Raw genomic sequence first — 18755 nt, forward strand, 5'->3', positions numbered from 1 at the left:
GTACACAATAAGCGCTCAATAAATAGGATTGTATGAACGAATGAATTAATTACAGGGGCAAGATAAATTACATGGGTGTTTAACTTTATGCTACAAGGGTCTCAGGCAAATTTCCCAAGGGCTCTGCAGCCAGTAATACTTAGTGATTGACTGATTTGACTAAAGGTGATTTCAGGATTGAGTAAAAGCATTGTTAGTCTCTCATGTCATGATGTCGATTGGTCTCATTTGTAAAACTAGTAATTCTGGGTAATTCTTTGCTTTACTTCTTTCTGAAAGCTGGAGAAGAAGTGACTATCTACAGGCTAGAGGAAAGTTCTCCTTTGAATCTTGATAAAAGTATGTCCTCCTGGTCACAACATGGGACGGCGGCAATGATTCAGGTCTTGTCCCGAGAGGAGATGGATGGAGGTCTCCGAAAGGCCATGAAAGTGGTCTGTACGTGGTCTGAGAATGACATGCTGAAGCCTGGGCAGGTCTTCATTGTGAAGTCTTTTCTCCCAGAGGTTGTACGGACATGGCACAGAATTTTTCGGGACGGCACCGTGCTTCACCTCTGTCTCAGGGTGAGTGGGGGCCTGAGAAGGAAACAACTGGACAGGTCTGGCCTTTGACATGGCTAACATAATCATGGTGGTGTTTGTTAAGCGCTTACTAAGTGTCAAGCATTATACTAAACGCTGGAGTAAATGCAGATCAGACACAGTTCCTGTCTTACGTGGGGCTCACGGTCTCCATAGTGGGGAGAACGGGCATTTAATCCACATTATAGAAACTGAAGCATGGAGAAGTTGCATGGCAGAGTTGGGAATAGAACCTTGCTCTTTCCACTAAGCTGTGCTCCTTCTGGTGGCAGCAAGGAGTGATCTGGGTCCCAGTCATCTCCACTCACCCAAACTGATCATTTTTGAAGGAAAGATGCAGCTTATAATATTCCAAGGTACCAATAGACCAAATAGAATCGAAAATTACCATAAACAGAAACCTGCATTAATAAAATTACCAAACTGCCTGTTCTTTTTTTAACATGTCATGCAGAGACGACAAGTGAATGTCTGTCCTGTTCAATTATCCCTCTTCCGCTTTGTCACTGCCTGAAATACCTTTCCCTCTCAGTTTTGCCAAACCACAACCTTCGAAAACTCCCTCAAAAAAAAATCATCTTCTCCAGATGCATTCCCTAACTAACCTCCTAATTTCCCAGACAGGCCATTTCCTCAGCCACCTCAGTGCTCATTGTACTTATTTGGTGACTAATTTGTCATTTATTATTTGTCATTGAGAAGCAGCGTGACTCAGTGGAAAGAACCCAGGCTTTGGAGTCAGAGGTCGTGGGTTCTAATCCCTGCTCCGCCACTTGTCAGCTGTGTGACTTTGGACAAGTCACTTGACTTCTCTGTGTCTCAGTTGCCCCATCTGTGAAGTGGGGATTAAGACTGTGAGCCCTGTGTGGGAAAACCTGATGACCTTGTCTCTACCCCAGTGCTTAGAAAAGTGCTTGGCACATAGTAAGCGCTTAACAAATACCATCATCGTAATTTATTAACAGTTTCTTTTATCTATTATCTCATGCTTACTATGGCACCTTTTGTCAATTTATATTAACGTCTCCACCATTAGATCGGAAATTATTTGAGGACAGAAATCACATCTCCTCCTTGTTTCATATGTTCCCCAGGTACCTAGAATAGTCATGTGCACACTGCAGGTGTTCAATAAATCCTGTTGACCTAGATACTGCTTTTGACTATTTCCACAAATGGCACCTTACTAACAGTGGTACCTCAACAGTGCCATGGGTTGAGGCAGATACAGGATAATCAGAATGGACACATTACTTTAACTCAAATGAGCCTCAGTCAGAGGGGTAAGAAGGGAAAGTATTTTATCCCCATTTTACATATGGAGGAACAGAGGTTCAGACTCGCATAGTAAGCACTTTAAAATACCATTAAAATACGTGAATATTTTGGCTAATTGAATTTTCTCTTTTTATTGGAGATGGCACACTAATTTAACAGGTCTGTCATTCTTTGATAGAGGGGATGCAGGTGTGTTATAGGAGCAGTAGGAGAACAACTCCTGGAACCCCAAAGGATTTTTTTTTTTTAAAATGGTATTTGTTAAGCACATATTATGTGCCGGGCACTCTACCAAGCGCTGGGATAGATACAAGCTAATCAGGTTGGACACAGTTACCTGACCCACACAGGGTTCACAGTCTTAATCCCCATTTTTCAGATGTCGTTACTGAGGCACGGAGAGGTTGGGTGACTTGCCCAGGGTCACACCTCAGGAAAGTGATGGAGCCGGGATTGGAACCCAGGTCCTTCTGACTCCCAGGCCTGTGCTCTTTCCACTAGGCCATGCAGCTCTCCAGCCCTTTGAGGAAACTAAATTATCTCCCTGGAATTGCACAAACTCATCTCAAATGATCCTAATGCCACTGCAGGGGCAATAGGGGAGCACCAGGAGTTTCAAATTTAGGGTAGATGGTAAGCTGCTCTCTAGACTGTAAACTCATCTCTAGATTTTATGCTTGTGTCTACCAACTCTATGTTGTTCTCTCCTAGAGCTAAGTACAGACCTCTGCACAGTCAGTACTCAATTAGGGGAAGCAGCGTGGTTCAGTGGAAAGAGCACGGGCTTTGGAGTCAGAGGTCATGGGTTCAAATCCCAGCTGCGCCACTTGTCAGCTGTGTGACTTTGGACAGGTCACTTGGCTTCTCTGTGCCTCAGGTACCTCATCTGTGAACTGGATATTGAGACCGTGAGCCCCACGTGGGACAACCTGATCACCTTGTAACCTCCCAAGCGCTTATAACAGTGCTTGGCACATAGTAACCGCTTAATACATGCCATTCTTATTCTTATTATTATAAATACCATTGATTAATTGATTTTGGGCAACTACTGCTCTGAAAAGAGGAAAGTCCCCATGCTTAGATACCTAGCATATGCATATCCAGAAAACTGGGTTACCAAATTTTTGGTTGTGATAAACATTTAGAGGGGTGTGCTATTTATATTCAAGTCACTATGTATATATATTTGTACATATTTATGACTCTATTTATTTTACTTGTACATATTTATTCTATTTATTTTATTTTGTTAATATGTTTTGTTTTCTTGTCTGTCTCCCCCTTCTAGACTATGAGCCCGCTGTTGGCTAGGGACCATTTCTATATGTTGCCAACTTGTATTTCCCAAGCGCTTAGTACAGTGCTGTGCACACAGTAAGCGCTCAATAAATACGACTGAATGAATGAATGTCCTGTTTTCTAGGAGATCCAACAGCAAAGAGCAGCTCAAAAGCTGATTTATACCTTCAACCAGGTGAAACCGCATACGATTCCATATACTCCAAGGTGAGAAAACTACCTCTGAGAGGTGAGCTCAGCAAGATTTAGTAGGGTGTTCCACCATTCTTCCCGGTATACTGATTCAGCCAGGGACACTGATCAACTCATAAGATAAATTCTCTGGAAAATTTTACATAGTCTTCAGTTTTCTGTTTGTTTTTTTTTTCCTCAACATAGTGTGACAGTGCTGGTGAGATCTCCTTTTTGTACTAGTGTTAATTTCACCCCATAAAGAAGATTACTCTGAACGTGCTGGTAAATTTGAGCCAGACATACTGAGAAAACTTCTTTGCTGCATTTAATAGCAATGAAGTAGTAATAATAGTGTTTGTTATGTGCTTACTATGTGCCAGGCACTGTACTAAGTGCTGGAGTTGATACAAGATGATCAGGTTGGACACGGACTCTGGTCCACATGAGGCTCACAGTAAAAGTACTATTTCACTGAACTCGTGCACATATGTTTGCTGCCTAAGAGATTCCTGAATGAGGGATAGGAGCTGCACAGGGAGAGGCCACAGCAGGTTTTACAAACATGCTTCTAAATGATGAAACTACTTTAGGCCCAGAAAAGAAAAAAAAAAAAACTCTCTTTAGTTTGAGGAGCGACCATGACATGCTGAGGAGAAAAAAGAAACTTCTAAGGAGTCTCACTGGGTAGTTAGTTTGAAAATCCTGACCCATCTATACTCATCTTGAGACAGATCATAATTTGGTTCTCAGGGCTTATAATAATTTTGTTTATTATTTTCATAAGGAACTTCATAGAGCATGTCAAGGAAACGCTGGGTCCTGTACTCATAAAATAATTGAAGGTTTTTGCAAAATGCAAATGGGTTTTCACTTCAGAACTCCTCCCCCAATACTCAGTTTTTTTACTTTCTCCCAAATGAGGCAGGTGATTTAGATATGTATCCACATAGCACCTGCCATGTACATGCATATAGGTGTGTAAAGAAAGAGAGTGCCCACATTTATAGCACTTCGATATCTCTAATTGTTTGTTGCACCCTCTGCCAAAGTGGGAACACAACTAGCAGGGATGATAGAGTGTGAGTGGCACTGTGCAAAGCAGCATGGTCTAGTGGAAAGAACACATGCCTGGGAGTCAGAGGACCTGGGTTTTAATCTTGCCTGCTGTGTGACCTTGGGAAGTCACTTAACTTCTCTGGGCCTTGGTTTCTGTAAAATGGGAATTCAATACCCATTCTCCCTTCTTAGACCAGTGGGACAGGGACTCTGTCTGACCTGATTAACTTATATGTACCGCAGTGCTTACAACAGTGCTTGACACATAGCACTTAACAAATTACCATAAAAAGACCAACTAAAAAAAGCTACCATTATAGGTTCTTAGTCCCAAAGTTTGTCATTTATGTTGGAAGGTTCCCATCATACTGTTAACCAAGCCACAGCACAAAGCCAGATTGGTGCAATCCTTTTTCCTCCCACCCTTCCAGGGCATTTGAAATTATCTGAGTAGGACGTGGCTTTTGAGTCAATAGGGTGAAAAGACTCCCAGAGGTCGAAGCTCTGGTGGAGAGAGTAGAGGAAAACGTAGCTCTCGCTCACTGGGAGCCGGGGGGAACGTAGGAAGTTCTAAATTTTGATCCAAGAGGCCTGAGGCCTGTGGTAAGTTATTTCTCTCTCATCAGCAACACTGGGGATAGAAAAGATGGTTAGAAGTATCATCGTCATTGTTTGATAATTTCAGTTTAAACAGATTTTCAGGGATCTCTCAAGTAGCTCAGGTCTCAGTCCAACATGACCAATGGATTAGGTTGGGTTTCTAGGATTGTGATCTATCAATCAATCATTCAGTGGTATTTATTGAGTGCTTACTACGGGCAGAGCACTGTACTAAGCGCTTGAGAGAGAACAGTACATTAGAATTGGTAGAATCGATTCCTGCCCTTAAGGAGCCGTCTTGTAAACCTTCAGGAGCTGTAGTTACCTTACAAATCTCTCTATATATTCCCTGTTTGTTTCTCTCTGTTCGTGTTCAGAATTAGACCCTGTTTGTTTCTCTTGCCTGTTTGTGGGTGTAGCTAGTAATAACTGATATTTAAGTGCCTACTCATTTGCCAAGTACTGTATTAAGCACTGGGATAGGTAAAGATAATGAGTTCAGACTCAGACCCTGTCCATATGTGACTCACAGTCTAAGTGGGAGGAAGAAAAGGTACTGAGGAACTGAGGCCCAGAGAAGTTAAGTGACTTGTCCAAGGTAACCAACAGGCAAGTGGCAAAGGTAGGATTAGAACACAGGTCCTCTGACTTCTAGGCTAGTGCTGTCTTCCATAGGCCATGCTGCCACTGGAGCTCACGCATGGTGTAGTGGAAGAGCGTTGGTCTGGAGGCCGGCGGACCTGGGTTTGAGTACAAGCTCTGCCACCAGCTGCCCGATTACCTCCGTTTCCTCATCTGAAAAATGGGGATAATAATACTCGCCTTTCTGCCTTCTTCACAGTGTTGTCGTGAGGGCAAAAATGAGATAAGTATTTATGAGAGTGCTTTGGGAATAAAAGCACCATACAAAAACTAAAGTTAAACACTTAGTCCAGTGCCCTGCACACTGTAAGCATTCAATAAATGCCATTGATTGATTCTTTAGGAGTACTGGTGGGAAGCCTTAAGCCCATACCTGTCTTGAGAGGTATGGTTACGGTGATCAATCCTTTTAGCCCTAATTCAGTGGCAAAGCAGCCCTGCATTCAGTCTGAAGAGAATCCGAAGTCTTCTTGGGATTCTAATTCCAAGGGATTTATGGCGTTTCTTGTAACAAGTTGCCCACATCCAAATACGGAGCAAATGAATTACCCGGCTTGATTCTGTCGTTCAGTGGGAAGCATGCTCATTTTTGCCCACAGATTCCTGGAGGTCTTCCTAATATACTGCCATTCAGCTAACCAATGGCTGACTATAGAGAAGTACATGACAGGCGAGTTCCATAAGTACAACAACAACAACGGTGACGAGATCTGCCCCAAAAACATCCTGGAAGAACTGATGTTGGCCTTCTCCCACTGGACATACGAATACACCCGGGGAGAACTACTTGTTCTGGATTTGCAAGGTAATTATCAAAATGGTAGACAACACACTTGGGCCATGAACAAATGTTGTCGTAAAATGTGGTCTTATCTCTTCTTTGTGGCAGAGGTTACATGTAATAGGGGCTCAAATGATCCAGGCATCTTATGACAACAATACTATCGCTTAAGGCTGCTAATGGAACCAGACTTTGAGATTGGGTGATTTTATTCTGTCCAGAAATCAAAAGATGGTATCAGATGTGGTTGATCTTCTATATTGTACTTATTTTTGAATTTGTGCTATGGTAGAGTAAACCACATTTTCAGAAACAGCCAAATATCTCAAGGGTTTCACCAAGGACAGGATGTGAAGTGTCCGTAGCTTATTGACTTAGTTTATTTTAAAGTGACCAGAAGAAAAATAACCCCAAGCAGGTAGTGTCAGTGTCATTGTTTCCCATTTCTGCCCAGAGAAAGATTAGATAGAGCCTTAACTTTTTTTATAATTTACAGCAATCAATCAATCGTATTTATTGAGCACTTGGGAAGTACAAGTTGGCAACATATAGAGACAGTCCCTACCCAACAGTGGGCTCACAGTCTAGAAGGGGGAGACAGAGAACAAAACCAAACATATTAACAAAATGAAATAAATAGAATAGATATGTACAACTAAAATAAATAAATAAATAAATCGAGTAATAAATATGTACAAACATATATACATATATGCAGGTGCTGTGGGTAAGGGAAGGAGGTAAGACAGAGGGGATGGAGAGGGGGACAAGGGAGAGAGAGGAAGGAGGGGGCTCAGTCTGGGAAGGCCTCCTGGAGGAGGTGAGCTCTCAGGGCCTTGAAGGGAGGAAGAGAGCTAGCTTGGCAGATGTTGGGAGGGAGGGCATTCCAGGCCAGGGGGATGATGTGGGCCGGGGGTCGACGGCGGGACAGGCGAGAATGAGGCACGGTGAGGAGATTAGCGGCAGAGGAGTGGAGGGTGCAGGCTGGGCTGTAGAAGGAGAGAAGGGAGGTGAGGTAGGAGGAGGCGAGGTGATGGAGAGCCTTGAAGCCAAGGGTGAGGAGTTTCTGCCTGATGTGCAGATTGATTGGTAGCCTCTGGAGATTTTTGAGGAAGTTTCTGAGTGAGGTTTAATATTTGTGTCCATCCTTCCAAATCCTTGGACTCAGTTATCCTTTAGAATGCAAAAAAAAAAGGCATTTTGAAGAGGCCATTTTCAGGAACTTGAGCTGAACACTTCTCACTTATTTTAACTTTCCTGGGGTTTACTTTTGGTTTTTACTGTCTATGGAAGTGAGTTCCCAATAGTACCCAAGGGCCCTGTATGCATTTTGTAGGAGATTCTGCTATTGGTGCTTATGGTATTAAAAAAAAGAAACCCGAACCAACAACATCAGTGTCCAAAGGAGAAAATAAATTGATTATTTGCATCTATACTTGACAACCTATGACTGCAGGGTGGAGTTTTTTTTTTTAATACAAAACAAAAGATCAACTAGACAAAAAATTTCAAGGAATTGATGGTAACCTGTTAGTGTACTTAGCAGTCCTGTTAAATAGATTTGTTTAATGATGTATGTGAATGGGGTTTTCATGATTCTTAGTCATTTCATGTAATGTTAACAGAAACAAATGCTCGGTTGATAGTTTTAAAAATAATTAGCTTTTTCTCAAAATGTTTCTCTCTCACACACACACACACACACACACACTCACACTCACTCACTCTCTGTTGGTTGATGGTTTTGAAGAACTTTTTTATTACACAATCTCACCATGGTCTTGCAACATGGAGCCTGTGGACTTGGTTATAGCAGGATTCCAAAGGGGGTAAACTTGTAGAAATGGGGATGTCTATCTGAACCTCTTGTTTATCATACCAGGAGAAACACAAGAAGAATATTTCACCTGGCAAAACATTGTAAGGGGAGAAAGCCTGGCACATAGCGCTCAACAAATGCCATCATTTTTATTATTTTTGTTATTACTCTGAGAAACCTCTTCCCTGCAGCTGGGAGCTCTGATTGAATCTTTGTGGTGTTCAGTAGAGGAGAAGGGCAAATAGAGGAGGAAGCTATAAGGCCCAAAGGGCCAGGTTTGTTCTCCTTATTTCTCACAGTGCAAGCACTCTACACCAGTTGTCTAAGAGCAGAGGCTAAGAAAGCATATTTAATAAAAGAAAGTTTGAATCAGTAAGGGCTTGCTTACTGCAAGTATTGATCTGTTTATTCAGCTTCACCTTGATTGGAAATCCTGTCATTTTTCAGGCATCTCTTAAATGAAAATATCATGGCAATCAGTGGTATTTATGAGTGCTTACAGGATGCAGGGCACTGTACTAAGCACTTGGAGTTACTGTTACAAACTGTTACTATTGCCCTTAGAGTCTTTGACTGGAAGTTTAATGTTAAACAATGAGAACTGAAGCAACTGGTAAGCAACTCTTTCAAGCAAGAGTAGGATGCAGCCTCTCTATAGCTCTTTGTATTTTTTTCAGTGTGTTTGACAGTCACTAATTAGTTATTCCACAGGGCATCCTCAGAAATAGGTCACAACTATTTTTTCTGTTTCACAAGAGAGGAAATATAGATTACCAGGTTCAGTGATTTGCTTAAAACTACGAAGACAGTTGGGACAGTCAGGATTAGAACTCTCAGCACTCAGCTTGTTATGGGCAGGGAATGCGTCTGTTAAATTGTTACATTGTACTCTCCCTAGTGCTTAGTACAGTGCTCTGCACACAGTAAGTGCTCAATAAATACAATTGACTGGCTCACTGAGAAGACTTACATTCTGGCATTCATTCGGTGGAATTTACTCTACATGAGAGCAACGCTTATAGTAAGGATATTTATTAAGGTCCGCTTTAGCATTATGAGTGGTTTTAGTAAACACCCCTTCACTTCAGAGTATCCAAATATTTAAGGGTAGTTAGGGGCAGAATGGGGTGAGGCCCAAAGGTCACTAATCAGATCGATTCCCCTCCCGCTATTTGGATGGAGAATTCTCTGTTGGCAAAGCGTAGTATGAATATCACCACATTGACATCAGCCTCGGCCATTGATATCAGAACTGCCTTGTGTTGGGATCATGATTATGGCATAGATATGTAGAACAACTCTTGATAGTCCTCATCCATCCAGAGGTAGCAGCATGGCATAGTGGATAGATCCCGGACCTGGGAATCAGAAAGTCATGGGTTCTAATTCTGGCTCTGCCACTTATCTGCTGTGTGACTTCTCTGGGCCTCAGTTACCTCATCTGTAAAATGGGGATTGAGACTGGGAGCCCCAAATGGGACAGGGACTGTGTCCAACATAATTTGCTTGTCTTCACCCCAGTGCTCAGTACAGTGCCTGGCACATAGTAAGAGCTTAACAAATACCATAATAATGAATTATTATTATTGTAATAGACTCACCTAGTAATAATGGTATTAAGTGCTTACTACATGCCAAAAGACTGTGCCCCTCGGGTAGACACAGGTTAATTAGACTAGACAAAGTCACTGTCCCATATACAGTTTACAGATGAGGAAACTGACACACAGAGTGGTTGAGTGATTTGCCCAAGAGCACCCAGTAGGCAGATGGAAGAACTGGGACTGGAATCCGGGCCCTCTGATTCTCAGATCCATGCTCTTTCCACTAGGCCACCCCTAGTGAATTCAGTCCCATTCTGCTAATTAGTGTTGCCTAGACCCCACTTTTAATAAATGTTACCTACCTTATTCATCCCCTGCCAGATTCAATTAGTGAACTCTCCCAAAGTACTTTGCTCATAGCAGGCATTCAGTTAATGCTACAGATTTATTGATTGAGAAGCAGTGTGGCCTAGTGGAGAGCGCAAGCACCTGAGAGTCCAGGTTTTAATCCCGGCTCTTCCACCTGCCTGTTGTGTGACCTTGGGCAAGTCACTTCACTTCTCCATGCCTCGGTTCCCTCATCAGTAAAATGAGAATTCAATACCTGTTCTCCATCCTAATTACACTGTGAGCCCCATGTAGGACACGGACTGTGTTCAAACTGTTTATATTGTAGCTACTTTAGTGAGATGCACAGTGTTTGGCATATAGTAAGTGCTTAAAAAATGCTATCATTATTATTATTATCCCAAACAAGGCCGTATTCATTTCCATAATGCTTTATAGCTTTTTAACTAGTTCTTCCTAGGAGGTTGGCCATTTTCAGAGACGAGGAAAGGTATCCAAGAGTAGGATCAGAACTCAAGTCCAGTTACTCAGGATTGTCATTATGCCGTTGGATATCAAAGCTCCTGTCTGGAAAGGCTTGACATGCACATATTTACCATTGGAAAGCAAAGAGGAAAGTCAATTAGAGTGAGGTTTATTTAGTTTTGGTTTTAATTGTTGTATACATTATTTTGTGTCTTTAGGTGTTGGAGAAAATCTGACAGATCCATCTGTTATTAAACCTGAAGATAAACGGTAAGTTTAAAGGTAATGCATAGGAGGTAGTTTAGAGACTAGTATGACTGTAGTAGTCCAATATGGTTGGCAAGAGTCACGCTAAATTTTTATAAGTTTCTCAAGGCTTTTAAGATTTCTGTAGCACTTTTTTTCTGATAGATTGGGAAGCAAAGTGGCCTAATGAAAAGAGCACAGGTCTGGCAGTCAGAGGACTTGGGTTCTAATCCCAGCTATACTACTTGTCTGCAGTGTGACCTTGGGAAAGCTACTTAACTACTCTGGCCGTCAGTTTCCTCAGCTGTGGGGATTAAATATCTGTTCTCCCTCCCCCTTAGATTGTGAGCCTCATGTGGGACAGGAACTTTCTCCAATCTGATTATCTTGTATCTACCCTAGTGCTTAGTACAGGTAAGACTGAAGAGGGAGGAGACTAGCTGCAGGGAGACTAATGGTATGGGAGTCTAACAATGATTTAATGAGTACTTAAATAAGAGTGACTGTTTGGGTGGAGAAGAAGGGGCAGACCTGGGAATTGCTGTGGAGGAAGAATTGGTGGGATTTAGCAGTTAGGCTGAATGACAGTGGATGACACCAAAGTTCTGGGCTGCAAGAGGATGGTGCTGGTGTCGACTGAAATGGGAAAGTTGAGAGGAGTGGGATTATTAGGAGAGAAAATAAGAAATTCAGTTTTGGATGCACTAAGTTTGAGGTGCCAGTGGGATATCCCAAGTGGAGATGTTCTGGAGCCAAGAGGAAATGCAGGATTGTAGGATAGATGAGAGGTCGGAGCTGGAGAGATGTATTTAGTAGTCATCCATATAGAGGTGTCCCCCACGCCCCCCAGTTGTGTTGACCCCGGCAGCACCCCGATGAGTAAGTACACACAGGCACATAGGTGCCCATGCACATGATACCTCTGACTTGGCTCCTTGTATTTGGTTGGGGTCAGGGTGGAAGAAAAAAGGGGTGGAAGAAACCACCCATTACCATTCCTTGCAACCAAGGACAGCTGAGACTGGGCCACTTTTGGTCTGTGTCAAAGGTGAGCAAGAGGTCTAGGAGGACCAGGAGAGAGTAGAATCCACTGGATGTGGCTACAAGGAGGTCATTGGTGACTTTGGAAGGTGTATAGTCTTGGTAGAGTGAAGGAGGTCGAAAGCTGACTGTAATGGGTTAGGAAGAGAGTGTGTGGGGAGGAGAAGTGAAGGTAGCAGTATTTACAATCCTTTCAAGGAGTTTGGACAGGAAGGGAGGGCTACATGACATGGGTGTGAATGATCTGAACTATGTCTGATTGGATTCCGCCTGTCCCTGGACACCCCTAGCTGAACTTCCTTCACTCAGCTGAAAGGGGTTAATTTACTACATGGTTATGAGCCACATCCTCTGGTTCCTGCCGACATCAGCTGCATCTTATTGGTTTCTGCTGACAGGATCTGAAACTTTGTTTCAGATAAAGTTTCTAATTTCTAATAATTGAAGCAGCGTGGCTCAGTGGAAAGAGCCCGGGCTTTCGAGTCAGGGGTCATGGGTTTGAATCCCAGCTCTGCCAATTGTCAGCTGTGTGACTTTGGGCACGTCACTTCACTTCCCTGGGCCTCAGTTCCCTCATCTGTAAAATGGGGATTAAGACTGTGAGCCCCCCGTGGGACAACCTGATCTCCTTGTAGTCTCCCCAGTGCTTAGTACAGTGCTTTGCACATAGTAAGTGCTTAATAAATGCCATTATTATTATTATTATTATTATTAATTATTAGAGAAGCAGCGTGGCCTAAAGGAAAGAGCAAGGGGCCTGGGAGTCAAAGGAGCCGGGTTCTAATCCCGACTTTGCCACTTTTCTGCTATGTGACCTTGGGTAAGTCACTTCACTTCCCTGTGCCTCAGTTTCCTCATCCATAAAATGGGGATTAAGATTGTGAGCCCCATGTGGGACAGGGACTGTGTCCAACCCAGTTATCTTGTATCTACCCCAGTGCTTAGTACAGTGCCTGACCACAGGTATTTATTAAAACCACACCTGAGAGATGGAGAGAATTCTGAAAATTCAAAAATAGTATCCTTCCCCCTCCCCATTCCTACCTGTTGCAGGAGAGGTTTCACCGTTTCTCCATGCCCATACCTAACCCGGCTCCTTGGGGCAAAGAGCCATGGAGAGGAACAGAGAGGAGGTGGAGTGGGGTAGGAGCTGGGCTCTCCAGGTATCCCGCCTCTCTCCTCCCTACCTCTGCCCCCTTGCCGCTAGGCTGGCGCCTGTGTAGTTTAAATCACATAGAAAATGGATGAGGCAGTGAGAAACTGCAAAGCATAATCACCTTGGAGGACTTGGCCAGCTAAATGGGTTACAGTTCCAAATGACACTACTCCTTCGTGGAGCTGAAGATGGGAAGGAAACGGGGTGACTCCTGGAGGGAGCTGTGGGATTCAGGGAAGGTGGTTTTACTGTGAGTGAGAGGATGAAGACGGTAATAAGGAGGGGTGGAGAGTGGGTGCAAGTGTTTTCAAGAATTGAGAAGGAATAGATCAGAGGAGTAGGTAGAGTGGTTAGAATTAGAGAACAGATGGGAGTACAAATTTATCAAGATTAAATAGATGAATAAATCATCAAATATACAAATTTTCTCATATGTTGTAAGATCCTTGAGAACAGAAATTGTGTCTCTTACTATTATTGCCCTTCCTCTGCACTCCACTGTTCTCCCCTTGAGTTTTCCGTTACTGTAGACAGTGTCACCATCCTCCCTGTCTTACAAGCCTGTAACCTTGATGTTATCCTCGACTGATCTCTCTCATTCAGCCCACATATTCACTCTGTCACCAGATCCTGTCGGTTCAACCTTCACAACATTGCTGAAATCCACCCTTTCCTCTCCATCCAAACTGCTACCACATTAATCGGTCATTATTAATCCAAGTACTTATCCTTTTCCACCTTGACTACTGAATCAGCCTCACCATCCTCCTTGTCTCACAAGGTCATAACCTTGACATTATACTCGACTCACCTCTCTCATTCAACACACATAGTCTGTCACCAAATCCTGTCAGTTCCACCTTCACAACATTGCTAAAGTATGCCCTTTCCTTTCATTCATTCAGTCGTATTTATTGAGCGCTTACTGTGTGCAGAGCACTGTACTAAGTGCTGCTTTAATTCAAGCACTTATCCTTTTCCACCTTGACTACTACATCAGCCTCCTTGATGACCTCCCTTCCTCCTATCTGTCCTCACTCCAGTCTATACTTCACTCTGCTGCCCGGCTCTTTTTTATACAACACTCAGTCAGTGTTTCCCCACTCCTCAAGAACCTCTGATGATTCCCATCTGCCACCGCATCACACATAAATTCCTTACCGTCAGCCTTAAGGCACTCAATCACCTTGCTCCTTCCTACTTTACCCCCCTGATTTCCTTTTATAACCCAGCCTGAACACTTCTCTCTTCTAATGCCAACCTACTCACTGTACCTCGATCTTGCCTATCTTGCTGCCGACCTCTTGCCCCTGTCCTGCCTCTGGCCTGGAATTCTCTCCCTCTTTGGATCTTATAGATGTCAGTCTCCTCATTGAAGGCACATCTCCTCCAAGAGGTCTTAGGCCTTCATTTACTCTTCTCCCACTCCCCTCTATGTCACCCTTGTACTTGGATTTGTACCCTTTATTCCCCCCTCCCTTAGCCCCACAGCTACGTACATATCTGTAATTTATTTATGTATATTAATGTCTGTCTCCCCCTTTAGATTGTAAGCTCATTCAGGCAGGTAACATGTCTCCCAACTCTGTTATATTGTCTTCTCCCAATCCCTTAGTACAGTGCTGTGCACACAGTAAGCATTCAATAAATACGATTGATTGGTTGATCATAGCTCTGTTGATCTGTTAATTTAGCCTCCATACCAAGCAAACTTCTCCTTATGTGGATAATTAAACCCTGCTGTTGATGAAGATAGGATGCTGCTCTGGGAATCAGGAGACCCAAGTTCTAGCCCTGCTTCTGCCTGATGAAGTAATGGCACAGTGATGAACGTTTCTGACTGAAGAACCACATGGGCATTCAGAGAGGTGGACAGGGCCAGCAGGAATCTGGAAAATAGCCGGCTAATGTGGGGTGGTGAAGGCAATCATCTGTTGGGTTATGGTTCCTCGGCGTGGTGTCAGCATTATGCCATGGTCACTTTTGCCATGGTAAGTGGGCCCTACACTTCACTGTGTGCTAAATCCCTGACCACCTGCTTGCTCATAGGGGCGCAAAGCTGGCAGGCTCAACAGAGCCCGAGTGGCACTGTGTAAACCACTAGCTAAATATAGTCATTGCTCTCATGCAGGATCTTAGTACTGAAGTGTCAAGACTGAGGCTGATCCATCATTTCTGACGGGACACTCCGTCGTGAGGTTAATGATCATTTGAATGCACCAAATTAAACTAGAGTACCATATTTAACCTTTTAGGTCACTAACAGTTATCTTTGGCTTTGATAGAATATGGACTTGGGTTCCTTGGGGATTTCAAAAAGAATGACCATTTCAATTGATCACAATTTTGACCTGGGTTGTACCTTGTGTTTTATTTAGCTAGTTCAGAGATGAGAACAGTTGGCTGCATAGGCATAAACTCTTGAAAAGTCAGGCCCAAATGCCCTCTTTTTCTTAAGTACTGGGGTTTGTATGGTTGACTTGAATTATCTATTTTTGTCAGCTCTCCTCTCCACTGGAATGAAGACAGAGGGGGAGTTTGTTATGGTCTGCTTGGGCCAATTTTTGACCCAGAGGGCAGGTGGGGGCTGATCCTGTGTTCCTGGCTCAGCTGTTGTGAGGATCCCCCAGTCAGTTGTTCACTAGACTGTAAGCTCTTTGAGGAGAGGAATCAATTTTAGCAAGTCTATTGTATTGTACTCTCACAAGTGCTATGACCTCTGCACATAGTAAGCGCTCAATAAATACTACTGATCGACTGATTAATTGATTGAATTATGACATCAGGGACTACCTCACTCTCCATCCCCCAGGCCCAGAGACCCATTCAAATAAGGTGCCAGGAGCAGTCATATTCCCTTCTCACTTCCTCCGTGCCACATTTGTGGTTTCCCTCAAATAAATAAGTGAAAATACCACCTATATACCTCTTCAAATTTGTCAACGTGCAGGTGTAGCTCTTTTTCACAGGCAGGTAAACATTAATTAATGCCAGCAGTGCATAATCTTCCCCCCCCCAAAATCATCCTGTCACATTTGTTGAATGGCTACTGTATATTCAGCATTGAATATCCAAAGAGCACTGATCCTAGGTTTCCATATGGCTAGACCAGTGTGTTCTAACCACAGATCTAGCAGGCTGTGTGTGGTCTGCCACGCCACTGACTGTGGCTTACGAAGTCTCTCCAGCTACTTTTGGTGGTCCTGGCTCCCTATCTTGGGTCTCAATCAATCAATTAATCAATGGTATTTATTGAGCACTTATTGTTTGCAGAGCACTGTAATGAGTGCTTGGGTGAGTACAGTATGACAGATTTGGTAGATTCATTCATTCATTCAATTGTATTTATTGAGTGCTTACTGTGTGCAGGGCACTGTACTAAGCGCTTGAAAAGTACAATTCAGCAACAAAGAGGGACAATCCCTGTCCACAGTGGGCTCACAGTCTAGAAGATGTGTTCTTTCTTGATGCATGAACACATTCACCATGGCACTGGAAACATATGTGCCCCGTCTACCTTCCTGACATAGAGGAAGTGAGAGGGGCACGTACATTATCCCAGCACCATGTGTGGATTGGTCTGGGGATCAGCATCTAGGAGAGGGAGCATGACTGTCATTTGGGACCAATGTTATTAAACTCTCAGGCACCAGGGAAAGTTTCCAGCCGTTGGTAAAGGTGTTATATTTTTGTGTTTATGCATCAGTTGGCTTCCTCGAAGACTGTAGTCAAAAGTGTTAAAGTTACAATCGGCCTTTTGTGCTTATGTTACGTCATCATCCTCTTATTGCTTCTGAGAAGGAACCTTTTTTTTTACCTTTAAGTAGCATTTGGAGTTTTGCATGAATACCTTACTGGCTGGCTATTTTTTCAACCATTAATGAGGCAAAAATTGAAGGAATGGAAGCCACGCATAAGGCTCTCCCAGTAGTCCTCTAACTGGGTTATATTGGAAAGGAAAAGTAATAGAATCAGATTTTGGGACCAAAGTCACATTTTAATGTGATACTTTAGTATGGTATTGTGTCTATGTAAGAATCAGTGTGATGTTTCAGCCCTAAGTATGGAACGGTTCCATTTTGTTTGCAACATACAAGTGGAATTAATTGAATGGCTGCCTTACCAAATAGACCAGAAGAACGGAAGAATTATTTAGAATTAATTTGCTGGCCCTAGCAAATATCATCATAGCCATACTTTGAACAGATTGAGTGACGAGTTAAGACAGTCCAGGTGCCTCTTTGCTTTGAGTTCCCAAGGGATTTCCTCTTCCTCCTATCCCTGAAGGAAAGCGGCAACCTGAGCTCAAACGGTCACCATTGCTTCACTTCTGATTTTGCCCCATTGTAGGATAGCTACTGTTCTTTTGCCAAGAAGAAGTGGAAATGGAGACAAATGCTTAAATACCCATATGGAAAAAGCCTATTTTCACTCAACGTCCTTTTCAAAAGCCTCATTCCTCAGAAGTAAAGTTATTGTTTCATTTTTTGATATTTTGATTTTCTTTTTTTTCAGGACTTGATAGTTCAGTGCTGTAAATAAGTTCAGATTTATAAACGTGCTTTTCCACTCTGCATGTCATTAAAATAAAATATTAGCTTTCATAAAGTTTCTTTGGAAGTGTTTCTGGTGTGCCGCGTTCCGTGATGTCTAGAATGTCAATTAAATTCTAAAGAATAATGGTAGTATGGTATAATTAATGAACATCAATCTTAGAAACTACATTAAGAACGTGGTATAATTATGCAGCTCTTGTTAAACATGCCTGGTTTATCCTGATTCTATTTGTTATTTTGTCACCTCCATTTAGAATATCCAGTTTATTTCCACAAATGAATTCTCTAATAGTAGTTTGTATTTCCAAGAGCGAGAACAGCAGAAGAGGTTAATACGGTAGAAGGCAAATATCAGAATAACCTTGAGCACTGAGCTGCAGTCTTTTGTCTAGCCGATTCTTTCCCAGGTATTTGTGTGAGAAAACCGCTTATTTTAGGAATTACATTTGGATTTAAAACATCAGAGAAGAATCCATTTAGTATTTAGTAGGCGTGTTCCATTAGCCAAATCCATTTTCTTTTGCATTTTGTTTTTGGTCCAGAAGAAGGACGTTCTGTAATACATTTAATGTCTTTGTTCCTATGCATGTAAAAGGGTTCACTTTATTTTGTTTTAGTATAAAGCAGAAAATTCGCTCTTTGATTAGGTTATCTTTGAAATGAATTGCCCGGTAGTCCATGGGGTTGGGTACTTGGATTTAAGTGCATTTGAATTTTAAATTTGCAACCAAACATTGTAGCTTCCCTTCTGAAAGTGCTGTGTTCTTTGTTGGCCCTTAGACATTTACTGGGTTACTATGGGATACTGTTCGGTGTTCTCAAGAATCCAAGTTGAGTTCTTTTTTCTTGACTGTGATCTAATTGATATTCTGATATTTCCTCCAGATCAAGTCGAATGGTGTTTGGACCGGCAAACTTAGGGGAAGATGCAATTAGAAATTTTATTGCAAAGCACCGCTGTAACTCCTGTTGTAGGAAGCTCAAACTCCCTGGTATGCATCAGGCAATTTCATTCTTCTCTAAGTAAATCTCCCCCTAAAACAGCATTTCGTGCAAAATGGGACAAAGAGGAAAATCCCAATCTCATTTTTATCTGATTTTTGAGTCAGGTTCTGACTACAAAATGATAAAGTTTCCAGAAGGATGAAAGAGGCAGGGATTTA

At 42.6% G+C, this 18755-nt stretch overlaps 1 protein-coding gene across 1 annotated transcript in view; it reads left to right on the top strand.

The window, feature by feature from the left end:
• The window catches only part of TRPM6 (transient receptor potential cation channel subfamily M member 6), a 155152-nt gene that overhangs the window by 131740 nt on the left and 4657 nt on the right, over positions 1-18755 (top strand). The window contains exons 34-38 of the mRNA XM_038769912.1: positions 280-566; positions 3289-3371; positions 6236-6441; positions 10812-10863; positions 18478-18584. Of these exons, the coding sequence (XP_038625840.1) occupies positions 280-566; positions 3289-3371; positions 6236-6441; positions 10812-10863; positions 18478-18584 (735 nt within the window). The remainder of the gene's footprint in view (positions 1-279; positions 567-3288; positions 3372-6235; positions 6442-10811; positions 10864-18477; positions 18585-18755) is intronic.

The sequence above is a fragment of the Tachyglossus aculeatus genome, chromosome X4 (genome assembly GCF_015852505.1).
Source record: "Tachyglossus aculeatus isolate mTacAcu1 chromosome X4, mTacAcu1.pri, whole genome shotgun sequence".
Classification (NCBI taxonomy): Eukaryota; Metazoa; Chordata; class Mammalia; order Monotremata; family Tachyglossidae; genus Tachyglossus; species Tachyglossus aculeatus.